The sequence below is a fragment of the Pristiophorus japonicus genome, chromosome 9 (assembly GCF_044704955.1).
Source record: "Pristiophorus japonicus isolate sPriJap1 chromosome 9, sPriJap1.hap1, whole genome shotgun sequence".
NCBI classification, from domain to species: domain Eukaryota; kingdom Metazoa; phylum Chordata; class Chondrichthyes; family Pristiophoridae; genus Pristiophorus; species Pristiophorus japonicus.
Genome location: NC_091985.1, coordinates 227,843,259 through 227,870,322, shown reverse-complemented (window position 1 = coordinate 227,870,322; position 27,064 = coordinate 227,843,259). Strand labels below are relative to the sequence as shown.

At 45.6% G+C, this 27,064-nt stretch overlaps 1 protein-coding gene, 1 long non-coding RNA gene and 1 pseudogene across 4 annotated transcripts in view; 2 read left to right on the top strand and 1 right to left on the bottom strand.

The window, feature by feature from the left end:
* Nucleotides 1-10,656, top strand: part of LOC139273835 (zinc finger protein 774-like) — a 40,569-nt gene extending 29,913 nt beyond the window's left edge. For 2 of the 3 annotated variants that reach the window (XM_070890911.1, XM_070890913.1), the window contains one exon: nt 6,807-10,656. In XM_070890911.1, coding sequence (XP_070747012.1) covers nt 7,238-8,098 — 861 coding nt within the window. In that variant the 5' untranslated portion in view covers nt 6,807-7,237 and the 3' untranslated portion in view covers nt 8,099-10,656. Of the gene's footprint in view, nt 1-6,778 lie in introns of all 3 variants that reach the window. The other variant, XM_070890912.1, reaches the window with a different exon arrangement.
* Nucleotides 1-27,064, top strand: part of LOC139273850 (uncharacterized) — a 697,517-nt gene that overhangs the window by 237,339 nt on the left and 433,114 nt on the right. The window lies entirely within an intron of this gene.
* LOC139273845 (zinc finger protein 420-like) overlaps nt 1-27,064 on the bottom strand; it is a 101,196-nt pseudogene that overhangs the window by 71,793 nt on the left and 2,339 nt on the right.

The window sequence follows — 27,064 nt, the reverse complement described above, 5'->3', positions numbered from 1 at the left end:
TTAATTGTCCAACTTAATTCCAAAAGCTTGTATTAATCAATTTATAGTTCATGGTCTCCTTCTGTGCTTTTCTGACAATTAGTAACCTTACAGGTGGTCCTGAAAGGCAGCAGCAGGCACCAACTTCCGGGGCGGGGTTTTCCTTCTGTGTGTCATCCGCAGGAGAAGAAACTGACATTGTGGGTGAGTCACATGGAAATCAAGAGATAGAAACATAGAAATTTACAGTGCAGAAGGAGACCATTCCGGCCCATTGTGTCCGCACCGGCCGACAAAGAGCCACACGGCCCTGGGTCAGCAGCCCTAAGGGTTACATATAAACCTATGAACAATGACGAAAAGGCAAAGAGCACCCAGCCCAACCAATCTGCCTCACCACAACTGTGACACCCCTTATACTAAAACATTCGACACTCCACCCCAACCGGAGCCATGTGATCTCCTGGGAGAGGCAAAAACCAGATGCAGGAGAGACGTGAGATAGTCTGCCCAAGTCAGCCTTCTTTCTGCTGAGTCCGCGACTGCACAAATCCCATTAGCCCGTGAAACTTCAGCCAGGCGTAAACAGCTTCTCCGGGTCTAAAACCACTTAGGATGCGCACTGTAGATTAAAATGGTGCCGTCTCCATCGACCATGATGTTGAATTAAAATAAACTATCTCATTAATACGGCCAACCATTCAAAGCTCAATGCTCTGTATTGTTATTTCAAAAGTGTAATTTGTGTTGGAAACAAACAACTAGTTTCAGATGAATTGTTCCCCTGAGTTTGTTCCGTGAAGCTACAAAGGAAATTGTTCCGCAAGATTTGATCCATGCCATTCCCCCCGCCCCCCCCCCCCACCATCTCAAATAATGGTTGTGCCGACCCTGGGTCTAACCCAGGGTATATGGAGACCAGAACTGTGCACGGTGCTCCAGCACTTATACATGGCCTTTTTCGATCTTCCAAAGGCCTTTGACACTGTCAACTGTGAGGGCTTATGGAGCGGCGTCCTCCATTTTGGATGCCCCCAAAAGTTTGTCAACATCCTTCACCTGCTCCATGATGACATGCAGGCCGTGATCCTTACCAGCGGATCCATTACAGACCCAATTCACGTCCGGACCGGGGTCAAACGGGGCTACGTCATCGCTTCAACCCTCTTTTTAATCTTCCTCGCTGCCATGCTCCACCTCACAGTTAACAAGCTCCCCGCTGGAGTGGAACTAAAATACAGAATCAGTGGGAAGCTGTTTAACCTACACCGCCTCCAGGCCAGGTCCAAGATCACCCCAACCTCTATTATTGAACTACGGTATGCGGACGACGCCTGCGTCTGCGCACATTCTGAGGCTGAACTCCAGGATATAGTCGATGTATTTACTGAGGCATATGAAAGCATAGGCCTTACGCTTAACATCCCTAAGACAAAGTTCCTCCACCAGCCCGTCCTCACGCACAACACTGCCCTCCAGTCATCAAGATTCACGGCGCGGCCCTCGACAACGTGGACCACTTCCCATACCTCGGGAGCTTCTTATCAACAAAGACAGACATTGATGCGGAGATTCAACATTGCCTCCAGTGCAGCCTTTGGCCACCTGAGGAAAAGATTGTTCGAAGACCAGGCCCTCAAATCTACCACCAAGCTCTTGGTCTACAGGGCTGTAGTAATATCCGCCCTCCTGTATGGATCAGAGGCATGGACGATGTACACAAGACACCTCAAGTCGCTGGAGATAGATCGCCAACGATGTCTCCGCAAGATCCTCAAATCCCCTGGGAGGACAAATGCACCAACATCAGTGTCCTCGCCCAGGCTAACATCCCCAGCATTGAAGCACTGATCACACTCGATTAGCTTCGCTGGGCAGGCCACATAGTTCGCATGCCAGACACAAGGCTCCCTAAGCAATTGCTCTATGCGGAGCTCCTTCACGGCAAATGAGCCAAAGGTGGACAGCAGAAACATTACAAGGACACCCTCAAAGCCTCCCTGGTAAAGTGCGACATCACTACTGACACCTGGGAGTCCCTGGCCGAAGATCGCCCTAGGTGGAGAAAGCGCATCCGGGAGGGCATTGAGCTCTTCGAATCTCAACGCCGGGAGTGTGAAGAGGTCAGGCGCAGGCAGCGGAAGGAACGTGCGGCAAATGTCCCACCCCTTCCCCCAATTAATGCCTGTCCCACCTGTGACAGGGTCTGTGGCTCTCGTATTGGACTGTTAAGCCACCAAAGAACTCACTTTAGGAGTGGAAGCAAGTCTTCCTCGATTCCGAGGGACTGCCTATGATGATGATGATGATGTGGTCTAACCAAGGTATATGGAGACCAGAACTGTGCACAGTGCTCCAGTTGTGGTCCAACCAAGGTATATGGAGACCAGAACTATGCACAGTGCTCCAGATGTGATCTAACCAAGGTATATGGAGCACAGAGGTTTGTAAATCTGTGGAATTCACTGCCTCAGAGAGCTGTGGAAGCTGGGTCATTGAATATATTTAAGGGGCCGTATGGCCTACTCCTGTTCCTATTTCTTATGTTCTTCTAGCTACTGTTTGGGGGCCTGTAAACTACATGCATCAGTGTTTTCTGCCCCTTGTTAGAGTAGGAATAAACGGGTCATTTTCAGGTTGGCAGGCTGTAACTAGTGGGGTACCGCAGAGATCAGTGCTGGGGCCCCAGCTATTCACAACCTATATCAATGATTTGGATGAGGGGACCAAATGTAAATATCCAAGTTTGCTGATGAAACAAAGCTAGGTGGGAATGTAAGTTGTGAGGAGGATGCAAAGAGGCTTCAAGGGGATATAGACAGGCTATGTGAGTGGGCAAGAAATTGTAAAAGAAATATAATGTGGAGAAATATGAAGTTATCCACTTTGGTCGGAAAAATAGAAAAGCAGATTATTTTTTTAAATGGTGAGAGATTGAGAAATGTTGGTGTTCAGAGGGACCTGGGTGTCCTTGTACACGAATCACTGAAAGTTAACATGCAGGAAGATCAAGCAATTAAGCGATCAAATAGTAAATTGGCCTTTATTTGAGTATAAGAGTCAGGGTGTCTTACTGCAATTTAATAGGGCCCTGGTGAGACTGCACCTGGAGTAGTGTGTACAGTTTTGGTCTCCTTACCGAAGGAGATGGAGTATAAAAGCAGGGAAGTCTTGCCACAGTTATACAGGGTATTGGTGAGGCCATACCTGGAATACTGCGTAAATTTTTGGTTTCCATATTTAAGAAAGGATATACTTGCTTTGGAGGTAGTTCAGAGAGGTTCACTAGGTTGATTCCGGAGATGAGGGGGGCTGACTTATGAGGAAAGGTTGAGTAGGTTGGGCCTCTACTCATTGGAAGTCAGAAGAATGAGAGGTGATCTTATCAAAACTTATAAGATTATGAGGGAGTTTGACAAGGTGAATGCAGAGAGGATGTTTCCACTGATAGGGGAGACTAAAACTAAGGGTATAATTTAAAACTGAGATGAGGAGGAATTTCTTCTCTGAGGGTTGTGGATCTGTAGAATTCGCTGCCTCAGAGAGCTGTGGAAGCTGGGTGATTGAATAAATTTAAGACCGAGATAGACAGTTTCTTAACCGATAAGGGGTTATGGGGAGCGGGCAGGGAAGTGGACCTGTGTCCATGATCGGATCTGCCATGATCATATAAAATGGCGGAGCAGGCTTTAGGGGCCGCATGGCCTACTCCTGCTCCTATTTCTTATGTTCTTATGGAAGGATATACTTGCCATAGAGGGAATGCAATTAAGGTTCACCAGACTGATTCCTGGGATGGGGTGATTGTCCTATGAGGAGATAATGAGTAGATTAGGCCTATATTCTCTAGAGTTTAGAAGAATGAGAGGTGACCTCATTGAAACATACAAGATTCTTACAGGGCTTGCCAGGGTATGTTTCCCCCTGGCTGGGGAGTCTAGAACCAGGGGTCACAGTCTCAGAATAAGGGATCGGCCATTTAGGACTGAAATGAGGAGAAATATCTTCACTCAGAGAGTTGTGAATCTTTGGAATTCTCTACCCCAGAGGGTTTTGGAAGCTCAGTCGTTGAGTATATTCAAGACAAAGATCGATAGATTTTTGGATATTAAGGGAATTAATGGATATGGTGATAGTGCAGGAAAGTGGAGTTGAGATAGAAGATCACCCATGATCTTATTGAATGGCGGAGCAAGCTCAAGGAGCCAAATGGCCTTCTCCTGCTCCTAATGCTTATGCTCTTCTGTTCTTATCTCCACCCAAACTGATTCTCTGATCTTCTGATCAAGATCCTTTCTCACTACTTTCCTTATGTCATTCTTTATTATTAGGGTTACCCCTGCGCCCCCTTTTCCATTATGTTTGTCTTTTCGATAAGTCATTTACCCTGGAATATTTAATTCCCAACCTTGGTCACCTTGCAACCACATCTCTGTAATGGCTATTAGATAAAACCCATTTATCTCTATTGTGCCACTAATTCGTCTAAAAAGAAAGACTTGCATTTATATAACGCCTTTCACAACCACCGGATGTCTCAAAGCACTTTACAGCCAATTAAGTACTTTTGGAGTGTGGTCACTGTTGTAATGTGGGAACACGGCAGCCAACTTGCACACAGCAAGCTCCCACAAACAGCAATGTGATAATGACCAGATAATCTATTTTTGTTATGTTGATTGAGGGATAAATATTGGCCAGGACACCGGGGGTAACTCCCCTGCTCTTCTTCGAAATAGTGCCATGAGATCTTTTATGTCTACCTGAGAGGGCAGACGGGGCCTCGGTTTAACATCTCATCCGAAAAACAGCACCTCCGACAGTGTCATCATCATCATCATAGGCAATCCCTCGAAATCGAGGAAGACTTGCTCCCACTCCAAAAGTGAGTTCTCAGGTGACTGAACAGTCCAATACAGGAATTACAGTCTCTGTCACAGGTGGGACAGACAATGGTTGGAGGAAAGGGTGGGTGGGGAGTCTGGTTTGCCGTACGCTCCTTCCGCTGCCTGCGCTTGATTTCTCCATGCTCTCGGCGACGAGACTCAAGGTGCTCAGCGCCCTCCCGGATGCTCTTCCTCCACTTAGGTCGGTCTTTGGCCAGGGACTCCCAGGTGACGGTGGGGATATTGCACTTTATCAAGGAGGCTTTGAGGGTGTCCTTGAAACGTTTCCTCTGTCCACTTTTGGCTTGCTTGCCATGTAGGAGTTCCGAGTAGAGCGCTTGCTTTGGGAGTCTCATGTCGGGCATGCGGACAATATGGTCCATCCAGCGGAGCTGGTCGAGTGTTGTCAGTGCTTCGATGCTGGGGATGCTGGCCTGATTGAGAACACTGACATTGGTGCGTCTGTCCTCCCAGGGGATTTGCAGGATCTTGCGGAGGCATCTTCCGACAGTGCAGCACTCCCTCAGCACTGCACTGCGGTGTCAGCTTAGATTTATGTGCTCAAGTTCCTGGAATGGGACTTAGACCCACAACCTTCTGACTCAGAGGCGAGTGTGCTGCCCACTGAGCCATAGCTGACATATGTATCTTGTTACGAATGCTGCGTCCATTCAGATAAATAGCCTTTAACCGTTAACTTGAAATGCATAATCTCATACTTTCCAACATTATACTCCATCTGCCAAATTTTTGTCCACTCACTTAGCCTGTCAATGTCCTTTTGTAGGTTTTTTGTGTCTTCCTCACACATTGCTTTTCCTCCCATTTTTGTATCGTCAGAAAACTTGGCCACGTTACACTCAGTCCCTTCATCCAAGTCGTTAATATAGATTGTAAATAGTTGGGGACCCAGCACTGATCCCTGTGGCACCCTACTAGTCACTGCCAACCCGAGAATAAACCATTTATCCCGATTCTCTGTATTCTGTTAGTTAGCCAATCCTCTATCCATGCTAATATATTACCCCCAACCCCGTGACCTTTTATCTCATACAGTAACTTTTTATCTGGCACCTTATCGAATGCCTTCTGGAAATTCAAATGCACCACAATCACTGGTTCCTCTTCATCCACCTTCTCGTTACATCCTCAAAGAACTCTAGCAAATTTGTTGAACAAGATTTCCCTTTCCTAAAACCATGCTGACGCTGCTTGACTGTATTATGATTTTCTAAATGTCCTTCTACTATTTCCTTAATAATTGACTCCAGCATTTTTTCAATGATGGCTGTTAGGCTAACTGATCTATAGTTTCCTGCTTTCTGCTCCCTCCCTTGTTGACTAGGACCATTGCATTTGAGGTTTTCCAATCCACTGGGACCTCGCCAGAATCCATGGAATTTTGGTAGATTACAACCAATGCATCCACTTTCTCTGCAGCCACTTCTTTTAAGACCCTAGGATGCAGGCCATCAGGTCCAGGAGACTTGTCCACCTTTAGTCCCAATAGGTTGTCTCGTACTTTTTCTCTAGTGATAGTGATTGTTTTAAGTTCCTCCCTCCCTATGACCCCTTGATTATCTATTATTATTGGGATGCTTTTAGCATCTTCCACCGTGAAGACAGATACAAAATATTTGTTCAAAGTTTCTACCATTTCCCTGTTTCCCATTATTAATTCCTCTGTCTCATCCTCTAAGGGACCGACGTTTACTTTAGCTATCTCTTCCTTTTTATATACCTGCAGAAGCTCTGACTGCCTGTATTTCTTTCTTGCTAGTTTACTCTCAAAAACTATCTTCTCCCTCTTTATTATTTTTATTAAGTCAATATTTAAAACCACACAGCAGAAGGAAAGAATTTTCAATAGAAACTAGAATTGTCTGTTCTGAATTACTGTCTTGTACTTACAGTGATGACTTTCGTAAACTCCTTTTACAGCGTATTAGAAGGAGAGGATTTGCAGGAGGGAAACTCAAGTGAAACATCACATCAAGATCTGACAGAGTCCCTCGATTCATCAGGACCTGAATATCATCGGCCTTTGAATGCGGAAGGAGAAATATTTGTTCTGTTCGTGGGAAAAGATTTCAAACATCAGTGTGAGTGGAAAAGCACTGAGACACACACCCGAGTGAGAGTGTTCCAGTGCACTGCCTGTGGAAAGAGCTTTAACCAGTTACACAGCCTGGTAGACGTGTTCTGTGTGTGGACGAGGCTTCAACTGATTGTCCAACCTGGAGAGACACAAGGACACCCGCAGCCTGGAGAAACCATGGAAATGTGGGGACTGTGGGAAAGGATTCAGCTACCCGTCTGAGCTGGAAATTCATCGGCGCAACCACACAGGGGAGAGACCATTCACCTGCTCCATGTGTGGAAAGGGATTCACTCAGTCATCCACCCTGCTGAAACACCAGCGAGTTCACACTGGGGTGAGACCGTTCACCTGCTCTGACTGTGGGAAGGGATTCACTCGGTCATCCGACCTGCTAAGACACCAGCGAGTTCACACTGGGGAGAGGCCATTCGCCTGTTCCGTGTGTGGGATGGGATTCACTACGTCATCCAGCTTGGTGACACACCGGCAGCGAGTTCACACTGGGGAGAGGCCATTCACCTGCTCTGTGTGTGGGAAGGGATTTATTCGGTCATCTGACCTGCTGATACACAAGCGAGTTCACACCGGGGAGAGGCCGTTCACCTGCTCCGTTTGTGAGAAGGGATTCACTCGGTCTTCCAACCTGCTCAATCATCAGCGAGTTCACACTGGGGAGAGACCATTCACCTGCTCTGAGTGTGGGAAGGGATTCACTCGGTCATCCGACCTGCTGACACACCAACGAGTTCACACTAGGGAGAGGCCATTCATCTGCTCCTTGTGCGGGAAGGGACTCACTTGTTCATCCACCCTGCTGGCACACCAGCGAGTTCACACTGGGGAGAGGCCGTTTACCTGCTCTGAGTGTGGGAAGGGATTCACTTGTTCATCCCACCTTTTAATTCACCAGCGAGCTCACACTGCGGAGAGGCCGTTCACCTGCTCTGAGTGTGGGAAGGGATTCACTCAGTCATCCCACCTGCTGAGACACCAGCGAGTTCACACTGGGGAGAGACCGTTCACTTGCTCCGTGTGTGGGAAGGGATTCAATCAGTCATCCCACACTGCTGAGACACCAGCGAGTTCGCAAGTGACTGCAGGGGTTGGATTCTGCTATCATTGCTGCTGTTAATCGCGGCCCGACTGAATCGTGTCCATTCTGACAGTTGAAGTTTGTTTCTGATGATGTTAATAACCCCTATAACTGGGCTGGAATATAATACTTTGCTGTTTCAATAACACAGTGTGTCGATGTTTAATGTCTCCAGGATAAGAGGACATTAATTAATGTCCTGTTGCTGACTGCTCCATTTTTGGGCCTTTTCTCCTTTCTAACTCTGGATTATTTCAGTTCTTAGACCTTTGGTTACTCTCGTGGACAAGTGCCAGCTCCCCAAACCTTCGAGAGTGCCTCTCCTAGCCTTGGTATCCAGGGAAGGTATCGGTAACACGTCCGGGGTCACTGAACACAAAACCCAGTCTGTTAATCACTTTCAGCTATTGGACTTAGCACGTGCCCCACAACGTCCCTCTCACATTTGATGTGTGAATGGAGCATCATGCCTGCAAACCTGGGTTCAATTTAAATTTGAATCCACTCAGAAAATGTATTTAAGAAAATACAGATCACATCAAATAATTGGCAACGGTTTAGAGTCAACAAGATGAACAAGTAAACACATCACGGCCCAATAATCCAGCTCCATATTCACAGGAGAAAATCTGTTATCAAACTCCTCGAGTGGACAGAACAGAGAACGATGCTAACTCTTAAGAATATCTAGAATCTGTTGTAAATATCTTTCAAATCCCGACTGATACAATCTGTCGTTTTCCTTTCAATTGAAGTGAATGGAAGATGAGAGGGGTGTTGGCATATGGAACTCGGTTAATTCTGCTTCTGAAAGGTGTTCATGTTTAGTTCATTCCATATCGGGGAAAATGTGGTTGGTATCAGTCGAGAGAGAGAGATATTTCACTGAGCAACAGATGGTGTTTGCAACCAACTGGCCGTGAATATTTTCATCATAGAATGTTTAGATTAGAAATACGTTAGAATAAGAAAAGTCCAGAGACTTGTGGTTTGTGCTTGCCACAGGAAGACCACAGTGTATTTATGCGCTTCTAACATTGTTGATGTATGTTGAAGAAAATGCAGACTTGTGTCTCTGGACTATGTCGTAGCCAGAGACTACCATATTAGGCAATGCCAGCTCCAGTTTGATAAGCGGTTGATGGCATAGCAAAAAATCTAGCAGTTAAAAACAATTACCTCCAGTTATCTGCAGACATCGAATGTCGCAGCATGCTGACAAAGTTGGACTTAAGACTTTAAACTATTGAGTTAAATTATTGGGATCGATTTGTTATAGAATTGAATTGTTATAGAATTGAATTGTTATAGAATGGAAAAGTAGTGAAGTTACGTTACACTTGTATCGAACCTTGGTTAGACTTTGTGTGTGCAATTCTAGTCACCATATTATAAAAAGGATATCGAGGCACTGGAGAGGGTGCAGAGAAGATTTACAAGGATGATACCAGAAATGTGAGGGTCTACCTATCGGGTATACCCTCGCATTTCTGGGGCTCTTTTCTCTTGAAAAAAGGCTGAGTGGTGACCTAATGTCTTTAAAATGATGAAAGGTTTTGATAGAGTAGATACAGTGTTTCCATTTGTGGAGAAGAGCATAATTAGAGGCCATCAACATAAGATAGTCACCAAGAGATCAACTAGGGAATTCAGAAGAAACCTCTACCTAGAGAGTGGTGAGAATGTGGAACTTGCTACCACAGGAGGTGGTTGAAGCGAATAGTATAGATGCATTTAAGGGGAGGCTAGACAAGCATATGAGGGAGAAGGGAATAGAAGGTTGTGCTGATATAGTTAGATGAGGAAAGAAGGGAGGAGGCTTGAGTGGAGCGTAAATGCCGGCTTGGATTGGTTGGGCTGAATGGCCTGTTTCTGTGCCATATATCTGATGTAATCCTGTTGTCCAAGACACACTGCTCAAAGGGGAAGATAAATGACTTGCATCCAAACGCAAATGTTACTTTTGTCTTCTTTGTAAAATGACAAAGTTTGAGCATAATTTGTTTGTGAAATTAAAATTGATTATATAAATTGATAAGAATTGCTGTTCAAAGACATGGGAAGGGAAATTTAGCTGAAAATTAAGGAGATAATTAAGTTTTATTTTTGAAAAGGTATAGTCTCTGTGATTCTGTCCAAATTGTGTATTCAGAAATAAGTTTTTGGAGGAGACTGTTGTGCTAAAGGTAACTACCATCCTTCCTCTTGTAGACTGAATCGCTCTCTGGCATATTTTGGGGAATAAAAGGTCCAAGAAGAGGTTGGTTAAATAAAATTAAACAAAGAAAATGGGTCAAAACTTGGACCAAGTGGGAATGCTTGATCGATTTTTTGAAGACAATATGATAATATTGTATTAGACAGTAAAGTTCCTCTGGGGCTCATGAATGAAATAGTGACCACTGTATAAAATTTAATGAGAGGAAGTGAGTGAGGATATAAGAGGAAAACAGGAAAATCACACCTCCAAATAGGAATTTTTCTTAATTCATTGTTCCTGGGCGAATTGTCATAAATCACCTGGGTACAATCTGGTGTTAATGTAAATTCTTGTTAAAGTCAGGGAATTGTAGTAAATTGCTAAGATTTCTCTTGGAGATGTTTGTGTCATTGCCTATACTAAACAATAAGGAAACTGAATTTGCTCGCCTGGCCACTACCCGAGACAGCGGGACCATGCAGAGGGAGATGAGCAAAGATCTTCGGACACCCCACGATCTTTTGATAAGATCACCTCAAATGGCTTGGATCAGATATCACATGTGGCATGATATTGGGATACGTGTGTGTGTGTGTGTGTGTGAGAACAAACGAGTCTCAGACATGCTCAGTTATCGACAACAGCACAACATGAAATGACTAATGTGGCTCAGGAGAGTGAGAGAACTTTTTAAACCATCGAGGCTGTGCCACATTCTTCATAGAGAAACTGACTTTGAAATAATCAGGATAGAGTTAAACACACTGCTACCTGTCAGATACATTAAAGTTAAAAGTAAAGAGAATGCTGATCAAATTAGGATTTCCTTACAGCTAAAATGGTCGTCAGTTTCAAGGCCTCCACTAACTATTGAACAAAGAAAGCTTGTAGGGAGGCTAATAAAAATAGTCAGTCTGACTCTGTCTGGACAAGGTGGCCATGGCTGTGTACAGAAGGGACTGGACAACATAATCAATATCATAGGCAGTCCCTCGCAGTTCTCAGGTGACTGAAGAGTTCAATGCGGGACCTGCAGTCTCTGTCACAGGTGGGGTAGATGATGGTTGAAGGAACCGGTGGATAGGGTGCCTGGGTTGCTGCGCGCTCCTTCTGCTGTCTACGCTTGGCTTCAGTTTGCTCTTGGCGATGAGACGTGAGGTGTTCAACACGTTCCCGGATGCTTCTTCTCCACTTTGGGTGGTCTTGGGAGGTGTCGGTGGGGATGTTGCACTTTTTCAAGGAGGCTTTGAGGGTGTCCTTGAAGCATTTCCTCTGCCCACCTGGGACTCGCTTGCTATGTCGAAGTTCTGAGTATAGCACTTGTTTTGGGATTCTCATGTCAGGCATATGGACGATGTAGCCTGCCCAACGGAGCTGATCGAGCATGGTCAATGCTTCGATGCTGGGAGTGTTCGGAGTGGGGTGGACGGGTTGACTGCGCAGATGGCGGTTGGTGGATGTGTGGTTGGCGTCGCGTGGGCGTGGCTCCGCAGTGGCCGGGGCTGGGGGCTCGACATCCGGGGGTGTTCGGGAATTGGGAAGGATTCTGATGGCACACCAGCGAGTTCATACTGGGGAGAGGCCGTTCACCTGTGCCATGTGTGGGAAGGGATTCACTGATTCATCCAGCCTGCAGATACACCAGCGAGTTCACACCAGGGAGAGGCCATTCACCTGCTCTTTGTGTGGGAAAGAATTCACTCAGTCATCCCACCTGCTGAGACACCAGCAAGTTCACACTGCAGAGAGGTGCTTCACCTGCTCAGAGTATGGGAAGGGATTCACTCTGTCTTCCCACCTACTGAGATACTAGCGAGTTCACAAGTGACTGGTGTCTCAGCAGGGTGGATGACCGAGAGGTTGAATTCTGCTGTTATTGCGGCTGTTAACAACATCCGGACTGAATCATGTTCATTCTGAAAGTTGGAGTTTGTTTATGCTGATGTTAATAACCCCATATCTGGGCTGATGTTTAATATTCTGGATATATTGCTGATTTTGTTCTCGGGGCTGCAGTGTCCGTTAACATCAAAAATAGGTGCAGGAGTAGGCCATTCGGCCCTTCGAGTCTGCACCACCATTCAATATGATCATGGCTGATCATGCAACTTCAGTACCCCATTCCTACTTTCTCTCCATATCCCTTGATCCCTTTAGCCGTAAGGGCCACATCTAACTCCCTTTTGAATATATCTAATGAACTGGCCTCAACAACTTTCTGTGGTAGAAAATTCCACAGGTTCACAATTCTGAGTGAAGAGGTTTCTCCTCATATCGGTCCTAAATGGCTTATCCCTTATCCTTAGACTGTGACCCCTGGTTCTGGACTTCCCCAACATCGGGAACATTCTTCTTGCATCTAATTTGTCCGATCTCATCAGAATTTTATATGTTTCTATGAGATCCCCTCTCATTCTTCTAAATTCCAATTAATATAAGCCTAGTCGATCCAGTCTTTCTTCAGTCCTGCCACCACGGGAATCAGCCTGGTGAACCTTCGCTGCACTTCCTCAATAGCAAGAATGTCCTTCCTCAGATTAGACGACCAAAACTGTACACAATATTCAAGGTGTGTCCTCACCAAGGCCCTGTACAACTGCAGTAAGACCTCCCTGCCCCTATACTCAAATCCTTTTGCTATGAAAGCCAACATACCATTTGCCTTCTTCACAGCCTGCTGTACCTGCATGCCAACTTTCAATGACTGATGTACCATGACACCCAGGTCTCGTTGCAACTCCTCTTTTCCTAATCGGTTACCTTTCAGATAATATTCCGCCTCCCTGTTTTTGCCACCAAAGTGGATAACCTCACATTTATCTACATTATACTGCATCTGCCATGCATTTGCCCACTCACCTAACCTGCCCAAGTCACCCTGCAGCCTTGTAACATCCTCCTCACAGCTCACATTGCCACCCAGCTTAATGTCATCTGCAAACTTGGAGATATTACATTCAATTCCTTCGTCCAAATCATTAATGTATATTGTAAATAGCTGGGGGCCCAGCACTGAACCTTGCGCTACTCCACTAGTCACTGCCTGCCATTCTGAAAAGGACCTGTTTATTCCTACTCTTTGCTTCCTGTCTGCCAACCAGTTCTCTATCCACATCAATACATTACACCCAATACCATGTTCTTTAATTTTGCACACTATCTCTTATGTGGGACCTTGTCAAAAGGCTTTTGAAAATCCAAATACACCACATCCACTGGTTCTCCCTTGTCCACTCTACTAATTACATCCTCAAAAAATTCTAGAAGATTTGTCAGGCATGATTTCCCTTTCATAAATCCATGCTGACTTGGACTGATCCTGTCAAACGTCTTTAATAATTGATTCCAACATTTTCCCCACTACCGCTGTCTGTGATCTTTCCCCTTAATTCAGAGACTCTCATCAGAAATTAGTTTACAATAATATTATGAACCATTACTTCAATCCTAAAGTGATCTTTGGGAAAAAAATCTACAATTCACTGTCTGAAAGGTTCCACTGATTAACATCTCCAATTAGAAAGTGCTGATTAATCCTCACTGGCAATTCTTACCGACTTGCACATTATACATGACACCTCCATTATCCACCAAAAAGGAGAATGGGAATTGGTGGAGAATTGAGTGTTCCTAAATGTTGCCCCCCTTCTGGTACAGCAATCCTCTTGGCATGGGAATGGACACAAACCCAATCAGAAAAATGGTCTGAGTTTAATCTTTCTGGGCCTGTGGGGTTGGTTTGTATCAGACAAGAGGAGATTGGTGTCAGTGACTGTGTGGTTGGTTAATATTGGATTCAAGATGTCTCCAGGGCTGACAGCTCCTTACTGAGCTGCTCTTCTCTTCAACTGTATCCCTGGTCATCCATTGCCATCCTTTGCCTTTTCTTCCCCCAATCTCCTTTCTCATGTTGCTTAAGATACCCTGGCTCTGATGGTGAAGGCATTTCAGCCCAAACTACAGGTTTAAAGCTATTCCTGCCGAGTGCGCCACCCACCCCCTGACCCAGCGTGTCTCTGTTCTCACGGAGCTCATTCACCTGCCGGAACTCTGCTGAAACTTGATTCCGTCACCAACAGGATTACGCTGCTCTACTGACCACACTATGTGACTCAGCGGCTGTGTCTCTGCTCTGCTATTGAGTCGCTTCAATGTCTTCAGCTGCTGAATTCATTTCTCACATAGGTTTCCGATCTCCTGGACTTCAGCGGACATTTAGATTACGTGTCTGCACTGGACTACATTGGATTACACTAAGATTTATCTGCTTTGTCTCTATCTCTGCTGCTAAAAAAAAGTTTTAAAATATTGAAACTGCAGCTGTGTATCTGCTGAACTGGTTCGAGTGGTTTTTCAGCGCTGTTGGCCTATAGCTAACACCTGCTGTTTCACTTGCTGTCCGGTGACTCGTTCTACCGGTTTCCAGCTTTGCTGCTCGCTGGCTTGTGGTTTTACTTTTTCTCCGCCACTTTGATCTATGGTAACCTGCAACTTGTGTCTATTTCGGCATCAGCTTTCTTTACTGCCACCGACTCTCATTCCCACGGCAACCTCCATCCACGAACTCTCTGCCCTTCAAATAGCCTCTGGACTTCACTCGCCTACTACACCTGTCTCTGAACTTGGTCAGCAGTTTGTCGATGCTCCGTGTCAGCCCCATCCTGCTTCCATTGGCTTTGTCCCTCCATGGGATCTCGGACTTTGACCCTGGTCTCCCCACTATTGTCTCCAACCTATTCCCTGCTGCCAGGAAATATGTATCCCATTAATTATCACATGTAACCAGGCCGATGTAACCTGAGCTTTTCCCGTGTCCATTCAGGTGCACACCATGGCTGCTGCTCGGGTCCCGAGCCATTCAAAACTTTTCCACTTTTCCTTTTCCCTCTATCTCTGCCTGACCGCTCTCTCCTATCGTCGCACCTCCTTTCATCTCCTCTCTCTCTCGGATACTCTGCCCTCCCAAATCCCTACCCCATCCTTCATTACTCTTTGACCTCCCTACTCTCCTGCCGCTGTCCCAGGCTTGACTCCCTCCTGGACAAGCCTGCAGCATCCTCCGAAGGGCCCATAGAGGCACTCGTTGCTGCCTCCTCACGAGCAGCAACCCCGACAGCCCCATCCTACCCTCTCGCCGACATTCCCACCCAGCGGGCCCATTGGGGGCTAATCTTGCCAATTTCCTCCCCGTCCAGCTCCCCCCTTCGCCCCCTCAAGCACTGATCATATGGATGCAGACAGTGGGGCGGCCATCGCCGAACCTCTCCGCGTCTCCCTCCAGAACGTCCGTTCGCTTGCAAACAAGGCCCTTCCCACCCATGAGCTTATCGTGGATGATTGCATCGAAGCCCTGATGGAAACTCAACCCATATTCACGGCCAGGCTCACCAGACTGATTCCTGGGATTGGGGGGATTTTCCTATGCGGAGAGATTGAGTAGACAAGGCATATATTCTCTAGAGTTTAGAAGAATGGCGAGAAAGCAGGAATGGGGTACTGAAGTTGAATGTTCAGCCATGAACTCATTGAATGGCGGTGCAGGCTAGAAGGGCCGAATGGCCTACTCCTGCACCTATTTTTCTAATGAGAGGCGATCTCATTGAAACATACAAAATTCTTAGAGGGCTTGACAGGGTAGATGCAGGGAGGGTGTTTCCCTTGGCTGGGAAGTCTAGAACCCAAGGGGGTCAGCCATTTAGGACTGAAAAGAAGAGAAACCTTTTCACTCAGAGGGTGGTGAATCTTTGAAATTCTCCACACCAGAGGGCTGTGGACGCTCAGTCATTGAGTACATTCAAGGCAGAGATCGATAGATTTTTCGATATTAAGAGAATCAAGGATATGGGGATAGTGCAAGAAGGTGGAGTTAAGGTAGATCAGCCATGATCTCATTGAATGGCGGAGCAGGCTCGAGGGGCCGAATGGCCTACTCCTACTCTTAATTCTTATGTTCTTATGTAAACACTCACAGGGCATGTACGGCACAGGTTAGATACAGAATAAAACTCTCTCTACACTGTTCCATCAAACACTCCCAGGGCAGGTACAGCACGGGTTAGATGCAGAATAAAACTCCCTCTACACTGTCCCATCAAACACTCCCAGGGCAGGTACAGCACGGGTTAGATATAGAGTAAAGCTCCATCTACACTGTCCCATCAAACACTCCCAGGGCAGGTACAGGGGGGGTTAGATACAGAGTAAAGCTCTCTCTACAGTGTCCCATCAAACACTCCCAGGACAGGTACTGCACAGGCAAGAAACAGAGTAAAGCTCCCTCTACACTCTCCTGAGGCAGGTACTGCAAGGGTTAAATAGACAGTAAAGCCCCCTCTACACTCTCCCAGGGCAGACACTGCACTGGTTAAATGCAGAATAAAGATGCCTCTACTCTGTCCCAAAAAACTCCAGTAAAGATACAGCAGGGGTTAGATTCAGAGTACTGCTCCCTCTACACTGTCCCATCAAACACCCCCAGGGCAGGTACAGGGGATTAGATACAGAGTAAAGCTCTCTCTACAGTGTCCCATCAAACACTCCCAGGACAGGTACTGCACAGGCAAGAAACAGAGTAAAGCTCCCTCTACACTCTCCTGAGGCAGGTACTGCAAGGGTTAAATAGACAGTAAAGCCCCCTCTACACTCTCCCAGGGCAGACACTGCACTGGTTAAATGCAGAATAAAGATGCCTCTACTCTGTCCCAAAAAACTCCAGTAAAGATACAGCAGGGGTTAGATTCAGAGTACTGCTCCCTCTACACTGTCCCATCAAACACCCCCAGGGCAGGTACAGGGGATTAGATACAGAGTAAAGCTCCATCTACACTGGCCCTTCAAACACTTCCAGGGCAGGTACAGCACAGGTTAAATACAAAATAAAGATCTCCCTACACTGTCCCATCAAACACTCCCAGGGCAGGTACATGGATATGTTACCAATACCTTCTCTGGATCCCAAGACTGGGAGAGGTACTGTGGAAGGTATGGGAAGCTCGGATTTGTCCAGGAGAGTAACAGACGGTAAGAGAACTGAAATAATCCAGAGCAATAAGCTGTTAGTTGTGGCTCAGTGGTAGCACTCTAGTCTCTGAGTCAGTCAGTTCAAGTCCACCTCCAGAGCCTGGAGCATAAAATCTAGGCCAACATTCCAATACAGTACAGAGGGAGCGCTGCACTGTCAGAGGTGCTGCCTTTCACAAGACATTCAAGCGAGGCCCCATCTGACCTCTCAAGTGGGCGTAAAATATCCCATGACGTTATTTCAAAGTAAGTGGGAGTTTTCGCCGGTGTCCTGGCTAACATTTATCGCTCGACCAACATCATTAAAACAGATTATCTGGTCATTATCACATCGCTGTGTGTGGGAGCCTGCTGTGCTCAAATTGGTTGCTGCATTTCCGACATTACAGCAGCGACTGCACTTAAAAGTTACGTGATTGTCTGTAAAGGGCTTTGGGACGTCCTAAGGTGGTGAAAGGCACTTTATAAATACAAGTCTTTATTTCACAAAGAAAAAAAGGCTCAAAAATCAAACAGTCGGTAACAGGACATCAATTAAAGAAATCAAGGAATCGACTCACTGTATGTGGGAAACAAAGCTGATTTATTTGACAGTTGTTTGACAGAGGGTGCAGAAAAGATATACGAGAATGATTCCAGGGATGAGGGACTTCAGTTACGTGAATAGACTGGTGAAGCTGGGGTTCTCCTTAGAGCAGAGAAGATTGAGAGGAGATTTGATAGAGGTGTTCAAAATTATGAGGGGTCTGGACAGAGTAGAGAGAAACTGTTTCCATTGGCGGAAGGGTCGAGAACCAGAGGACACAGATTCAAGATAATTGACAAAAGAATCAAAGGCGACATGAGGAAAACCTTTTTACGCAGCGAGTGGTTAGGATCTAGAATGCACTGATTGCAAGGGTGGTGGAGGCAGACGCAATCATCGCTTTCAAAAAGGGAATTGGATAGTATCTGAAGCAGGACTACGGGGAAAGGGCAGGGAGTGGGACTAGCTGAAGTGCTCTTGCAGAGAGCCGGCACGGGCTCGATGGTCCAAAAGGCCTCCTTCTGTGCTGTAACCATTCTATGATTCAATGATATCCAGAAAATTAAACTCCAGCCCAGTTATAGGGATTAATTACATCAGTAGAAACAAACTCCAACTGTCCGAGTGAACATGGTTCAGTCCTGGATGTGATTAACAGCAACAGTAATAGCAAAATCCAACTGCTGCTGTCACTTGTGAACTCGCTGGTGTCTCAGCAGGTTGGACGACTGAGTGAATCCCTTCCCACACTCCGAGCAGGTGAACGGCCTCTCCCCAGTGTGAACTCGCTGATGTTCCAGCAGGCTGGATGACCGAGTGAATCGATTCCCACACTCCGAGCAGGTGAATGGCCTCTCCCCGGTGTGAACTCGTTGGTGTTTCATCAGATCATTTCTGCTTTTAAAGCTCTTTTCACAGTCAGAACATTTAAATGGCCTCTTATTGGTGTGAACTTGCTGGTGTGAAGTGAGGTGGGATGAACGAGTGAATCCCTTCCCACACACTGAGCAGATGAACGGCCTCTTCCCAGTGTGAATTTGCTGGTGTGTCAGCAGGTTGGATGAATCAGTGAATGCCTTCCCACACTGAGAGCAGGTAAACGGTCTTTCCCCAGTGTGAACTCGCTGGTGTATCAGCAGGTTGGATGACTGAGTGAATCCCTTCCCACACACATGGCAGGTGAACGGCCTCTCCCCAGTGTGAATGCGCCGATGAGTTTCCAGTCTGGAGGGGGATCTGAATCCCTTCCCACAGTCCCCACATTCCCATGGTTTCTCCATGGTGCAGGTGTCCTTGTGTCTCTCCAGGTTGAACGATCAGTTGAAGCCTCGTCCACACACAGAACACATGTATGGTTTCTCCCCACTGTGAATGGTGCGATGTTTTTTCAGGCTGTGTAACTGGTTAAAACTCTTTCCACAGTCAGTGCACTGGAACACTCTCACTCGGGTGTGTGTGTGTCTCGGTGCTTTTCCAGTCACACTGATGTTTGAAATCTGTTCCCAGACAGAACAGACAAACATTTCTCCTACTTTAAAAGGCCGATGATATTCAGGTCCTGATGAATGGAGTGACTGTCAGATCTTGACATCATGTTTGGTTCGAGTTTCCCGTCTGCAAATGCTCATCTAATATCCTGTAAAATGGGTTTACAAAAGTCAGCACTGGAAGTGTAGACAGAAATTGAGGACAGACAATTCTAGTTTCTATGGAACGTTCTTTCCTCTCTTGTTCCCCCAAAGCTGTAAATCCCCATTCCACACACTCTCCCTCCTCCCTGTGCTGAAATCCAAACCCATCGCACTATCTCCAACATTTCTTTCCTCCCTCCCTCTGCTCTCGTTGGGTTCAGTTCTTCATCCACTGTGTGCAAAGTGAGAATAAAATCAATGAGGCAATGATTTTCTCTCCTGGTCACTGGGTTGCTGAAGCCCCGCCCACACTCTGCTCCTGTACCAAGATGGCCGTGGAGGTGCTGCAACCCAAGCCTGTCCTCGGGGAGAAAGCAATGAGCAAGATAGCCGCGCAGGCACCCTGATCCCTCCCTGTCCAAGATGGCGGCCAGTTACCCCAGGCGGCCGGGCCCATCACCACAGTGCAAACACGGGACCTGCGGGCTGTTATTCGGGGCCTGTGGGCTTTTATTCCATCAGGTAGCCAGGTAGTGCAGGAGTCCCCAGAGTGTATCTCGCTTTCCAACCAATATTCTGTTGAGTACCGGTGAGGGTGACGGTTCCTCCGGGGAGTACAGCCAGAGCCAAATCAGCAGCACCATGGGTGGCGCAGCTGTACTGGGGGGGGGCAGGGGGGAAAGAAGAGTGGGAGAGCAATACTGGTAGGGGATTCGATAGTTAGGAGAACCGACAGGCGTTTCTGCGGCCGCAGACGTGACTCCAGGATGTTATGTTGTCTCCCTGATGCCTGAGTTAAGGATGGCACTGAGCGGCTGCAGAACATTCTGAGGGGTGAACAGCTAGAGGTCGTGGTCCATATTGGTACCAACAACATGGGTAGAAAGAGGGATGAGGTCCTACAGGCAGATTTTAGGGAGCTCAAAAAGAGGACCTCAGAAGGGAAAAAGGGATAGGCCGAGTAATTACAGGCCTGTCAGCCTAACCTCAGTGGTGGGAAAATTATTGGAAAAATCCTGAAAGACAGGATAAATCTACATTTGGAAAGGCAAGGATTAATTAGGGATAGTCAGCACGGATTTGTTAAGGGAAGATAGTGTGTGACTAAACTGATTACCTTCTCAAAAATTTCAACCAAGAGAGTCGATGAGGGTAATGTATACGACGTGATTGCACTAGAGAGAGTGCAGAGGAGATTTACTAGGATGCTGCCTGGAATAAAGAATCAATAATGAGGACAGATTGGATAGGCTGGATTTGTTCTCATGGGAACAGAGGAGGTTAAGAGGAGACCTCATGGAGATCTACAAAATATTGAGGGATCTGGTCATAGTGGATAGTAAGGGTCTATTTCCATTGGTGGAGGGGTCTATTACCGAGGGGGCATAGTTTTAAGGTGGTTGGTGGAAGGTTTAGAGGGGATTTGAAGGGGGGGGCTTCTTTACGCAGAGGGTTGTGGGGATCTGGAACTCGCTGCCTGGAAGAGTGGTAGTGCAGAAACCCTCACCACTTTTAAGAGATGGTTGGATAGACACTTGAAGTGCAGTAACCTGCAGGGCTACGGACCTAGAGCTGGTAATTGGGATTAGACTGGATGACCTTTTGTTGGACGACACAGATATAATGGTAAGTACTGCAGGGAATAGAATACGGCCAAGGTGATCTCCTGGACTAGTTTCGATCGCCTGGATGGGTCGGAGAGGAATTTTTCCAGATTTTTTTCTCCCTAAATTGGCCTGGATTTTTATCTGGTTTTTGCCTCTCCCAGGAGATCACATGGCTCCGATTGGGGTGGAGTATGGAAGGTTTCAGTATAAGGGGTGTCACAGTTGTGTGAGGCGGACTGGTTGGGCTGGGTGCTCTTTGCATTTCAGTCATTGTTCATAGGTTTATATATAAGGGTTGCTGACCAAGGGCCATACGGCTCTGTCAGCCGGCATGGACACAATGGGCCGAAATGGCCTTCTTCTGCGCTGTAAATTTCTATGTTACTATTCTCCGGATTACTCCCGAGTGAGTACAGAAATAGGAGGATAGAGCAGATGAATGCGTGGCTGGAGAGATGGTGAAGGAGGGAGGGCTTTAGATTCCTGGGACATTGGGACCGGTTATAAGAACATAATAAATAGGAACAGGTGTAGGCCATACGGCCCCTCGAGCATACTCCGCCATTCAATAAGATCATGGCTGATCTGATCATCGACTCAGCTCCACTTCCCCGCCCGCTTCCCATAACCCCTTATTTAAGAAACTGTCCATTTCTGTCTTAAATTTATTCTATGTCCCAGCTTCCACAGCTCTCTGAGGTAGCGAATTCCACAGATTTACAACCCTGAGAAAAAATTTCTCCTCATCACTGTTTTAAATGGGCAGCCCCTTATTCTAAGATCATGCCCTCTAGTTCTAGTCCCCCCCATCAGTGGAAACATCCTCTCTGCATCCACCTTGTCAAGCCCTCTCATAAGCTTATACGTTTCGATAAGATCACCTCTCATTCTTCTGAACTCCAATGAGTAGAGGCCCAAACTACTCAACTTTTCCTCATAAAAGTCAACCCCCCCCATCCCCGAATCAACCTAGTGAACCTTCTCTGAAATGCCTCCAAAGCAAATATATCCTTTCGTAAATATGGAAGCCAAAACTGCATGCAGTATTCCAGGTTGGCCTCACCAAAACCTTGTATAGTTTTAGCAAGACTTCCCTGCTTTTATACTCCATCCCCTTTGCAATAATGGCCAAGATACCATTGGCCTTCCTGATCACTTGCTGTACCTGCATACTATCCTTTTGTGTTTCGTGCATAAGTATCCCCAGATCCCGCTGTACTGCGGCCTTTGCAATCTTTCTCCATTTAAATAATAACTTGCTTTTTGATTTTTTTCCTGCCCAAGTGCACGACCTCACACTTTCCAACATTATACTCCATCTGCCAAATTTTTGTCCACTCACTTAGCCTGTCCTTCTCAGATTTTTTTGTGTCCTCCTCAACATTGCTTTTCTTCCCATCTTTGTATCGTCAGCAAACTTGGCTACGTTACACTCAGTCTCTTCTTCCAAGTCGTTAATATAGATTGTAAATAGTTGGGGTCCTAGCACTGATCCCTGCGGCACCCCACGAGTTACTGATTGCCAACCCGAGAATGAACCATTTATCCTAACTCTGTTCTGTTAGTTAGCCAATCCTCTATCCATGCTAATATATTACCCCCAACCCTGTGAACTTTTATCTTGTGCAGTAACCTTTTATGTGGCACCTTGTCAAATGCCTTCTGGAAGTCCAAATACACCACACCCACTGGTTCCCCTTTATCCACCATTTTCGTTACATTCTCAAAGAATGTCAGCAAATTTGTCAAACATGACTTCCACTTCATAAATCCATGCTGACTCTGCCTGACTGAATCTTGCTTATCCAAATGTCCTGCTACTGCTTCTTTAATAATGGACTCCAACATTTTCCCAACCACAGATGTTAGGCAAACTGGTCTATAGTTTCCTGCTTTTTGTCTGCCTCCTTTTTTTTTTTTTAAATAGGGGCGTCACATTTGCAGCTTTCCAATCTGCTGGGACCTCCCCAGAATCCAGAGAATTTTTGGTAAATTACAACCAATGCATCCACAATCCCTGCCGCTACTTCTCTTAAGACCCTAGGATGTAAGCCATCCGGTCCGGGGGATTTATCTGCCTTTAGTCCCATTATCTTACTGAGTACCACCTCCTTAGTGATTGTGATAAGTTCCTCTCCTCCATAGCCCCTTGACTATCCACTATTGGAATATTGTTAGTGTCCTCTACCGTAAAGACTGATACAAAATATTTGTTCAGAGTTTCTGCCATCTCCATGTTCCCCATTACTAATTCCCGGTCTCGTCCTCTAAGGGACCAACATTTACTTTAGCCACTCTTTTCCTTTTTATATACCTATAGAAACTCTTGCTATCTGTTTTTATATTTTGTGCTAGTTTACGTTCATAGTCTATCTTTCCTTTCTTAATCATTTTTTTTAGTCGTTCTTTGCTGGCTTTTAAAAGCTTCCCAGTCTTCTGTCCTCCCACTAGTTTTGGCCACTTTGTATGCCCTTGTTTTTAATTGGTTACCGTCCTTGATTTCTTTAGTTAGCCACGGATGGCTATCTTTTCTCTTACACTCTTTCCTCCTCACTGGAATATATTTTTCTTGAGAGTTGTGAAATATCTCCTTAAATGTACACCACTGTTCATCAACCATCCTAAACTTTAATCTATTTTCCTAGTCCACTTTACCCAACTCTGCCCTCATACCTTCATAGTCTCCTTTATTTAAGCTTAGTACGCTGGTTACTAATCCAACTTTCTCACCCTCCATCTGAATTTGAAATCCAATCATGCTATGATCACTCATTCCAAGGGGATCTTTTACTAGGAGATTATTTATTAATCCTGTCTCTTTACACAGGACCAGATCTAAGATAACCTGCCCCCTGGTTGGTTCCGTTACATACTGCTCAAGGAACCTGTCCCTTATGCACACTATGAACTCCTCCTCAAGGCTACCCTGACCAATTTGATTTGTCCAATCAATATGGAGGTTAAAATCACCCATGATTATTGCTGTTCCCTTTTTACAAGCCCCTATTATTTCCTGGTTTATGCTCCGACCAACAGAGTTGCTACTGTTATCATAGGCAGTCCCTTGGAATCGAGGAGGACTTGCTTCCACTCCGAAAGTGAGTTCTTTGATGGCTGAACAGTCCGATATGAGAGCCACAGACCCTGTTACAGGTGGGACAGACATTCGTCGAGGGAATGTCTTAAGGGGCCTATAGACTACGCCCACCAGTGACTTTTTCCCCTTATTGTTCTTTATCAACACCCTTATCATTTGAGCCAATATCGTTTCTTACTATTGCAGTGATTCCATCCTTTATCAATAGAGCTACCCTACCTCCTTTTCCTTTCTGTCTGTTCTTCCGGATTGTCAAGTACTTCTGAATATTTAAATCCCAGTCCTGGTCACCTTGCAACTACGTCACTGTAATGGCTATCAGATCATACCCATTTGATTCAATTTGAGTCATCAACTCATCTATTTTGTTACAAATGCTCCATGCATTTAGACAAAGTGCTTTTGAGTTTGTTTTTTTACCCTTTTTTCCTGCTTGTTTCCTCGCTCCTTCAAACTCACTTTCTTTCTTTATTTTTTCTTTCTAACTACAGCTTTACTCCTCACCCTACTGAATCTATTTTTTTTTTTTTTTTTTTTTTAAGGTTCCCACCCCACTGCCAAGCCAGTTTAAACCTGTAATGGAACAGTGGTCTGCCTTTAAAGAAATAGTTGAGGTACAGTTGAGTACATTCCAACTGGTGGGAAAGGTAGGGCAACTAAAGTAAAGGCTCCCCGGATGACGAAACACCTAGAGAATATGATCAAGCAGAAAAAGAGCTTGTATGACAGATGTCAGGTTGCTAATACATCTGAGAATCAGGCTGTATATAGAAAGATCAGAAGAGAAGTGAAGAAGAAAATAAGAGGGGCAAAGATAAGGTATGAGAATAGAATGGCAGCAAACATCAAAGGTAATCCAAAAGTCTGGAGTTTATAAGAATGAGAGGTGATCTGATTGAAACATACAAAATTCTGAAGGGTATCGACAGGGTAGATGCTGAGTTGAGAAGTTGTTTCCCCCGGCTGGAGTGTCTAGAACCAGGGGTCACAGTCTCAGGATAAGGGGTAGGCCATTTAAGACACAGATGAGGAGTTATTCCTTCTCTCAGAGGGTTGTGAATTTTGGAATTTGTGGTCCCAAAGGGCTATGGATGCTGAATCTCTGAATATATTCAAAGCTGAGATAGATAGATTTTTGGAGTCTAGTGGAATCAAGGGATATGGAGATCAGGCAGGAAAGTGCAGTTGAGGTCGATGATCAGCCATGATCTTATTGAATGGTAGAGCAGGCTCGAGGGGGCGTTGGGCCTACTCTTGCTCCTATTTTTTATGTTCTTTTACAGGCATATAAATAGTAAAAGGGTGGGGCTGATTAAGGACCAAAAAGGAGACCTATGCATGGAGGCAGAGGGTATGGCTGAGGTACTAAATGAGTACTGTGCATCTGTCTTCACCAAGGAAGAGGCTGCTGCCATAGACATAGTGAAGGAGGAAGTTGTGGAGACCCTTGAATGGATAGAAATTGATAAATAAGAGGTATTAAAAAGACTGGCTGTACTTAAAGTAGATCAATCACCAGGAGCGGATGGGATGCATCCTAGGATGCTAAGGGAATTGAGGGTGGAAATTGCAGAAGTATTGGCCATAATACAATCCTCCATAGATACGGGGGTGGTGCCAGAGGACTAGAGAATTGTAAATGTTACACTATTGTTCAAAAAAGGTGTAAAATTAAACCCAGCAACTCCAGGCCAGTCAGATTAACCTCAGTAGTGGGGAAGCTTTTAGAAATATCGATCAGAGACAAAATTAAGTAATTTGGATAGATGTGGATTAATTAAGGAAAACCAACAGAGATTTGTTAAAAGGCAAATCGTGATTAACCAACTTAATTGAGTTTTTTGATGAGGTAACCGAGAGTGATGAGGGTAATACAGTTAATGTGGTGTACACAGGTTTCCAAAAGGCGTTCAACAAAGTTCCACATAAAAGGCTTGCCAGCAAAGTTGAAGCCCATGGAATAAAAGGGACAGTGGCAGCCTGGATACAAAATAGGCTAAGTGACAGGAAACAGAGAGTAGTGGTGAATGGTTGTTTTTTGGACTGGGAGAAGGTATACAGTGGTGTTTGCCAGGGTTCGGTTCTAGGACCACTGTTTTTCTTGATATATATTAATGACTTGGGGAACAATTTCATAATTTGCAAATGACACAAAACTTGGAAGTCTAGTGAACAGTGACGAGGAGAGTGATAAACTTCAGGAAGACATAGACGGGCTGGTAAAATGGCCAGACACGTGGCAGGGGACATTTAACCCAGAAAAGCATGAAGTGATCCATTTTGGTAGAAAGAATGAGAGGAAATATAAACTAAATGGTACAATCCTAAAAGGGGATGCATGAACAGAGAGGCCTGGGTGTATGCATGCAAAAATCGTTGAATGTGGCAGGGCAGCTGGAGAAAGCAGTTAAAAAGGCTTATAGGATCCTGAGCTTCATAAGTAGAGATACAGAGTACAAAAGTGTGGAAATGATGAAGAACTTGTACAAAACACTGGTTCAACCCCAACTGGAGTATTGTATCCAATTTTGGGCACCGCACTGTAGGAAGGATGTGAAGGCCTTAGAGAGGATGCAGAAAAGATTTACGAGAATGATTCCATGGATGGGGGACTTCAGTTACGTTGATAGACTGGAGAGGCTGGGGTTGTTCTCATTGGAGCAGAGTCGATTGAGAGGAGATTTGATAGAGGTGTTCAAAATCATGAGGGATCTGGACAGAGTAGATAGAGAGACACTGTACCTATTGGTAGAAAGGTCAAGAACCAGAGGACACAGAGTTAAGGTGATGGCAAAAGAACCAAAGACGACACAAGAAGAAACTCTTTTTACGTGGCGAGTGGTTAAGATCTGGAATGCACTGCTTGAAAGGGTGGTGGAGGCAGACTCAATCTTTTCTTTCAAAAGGAGTTGGATAAATATCTG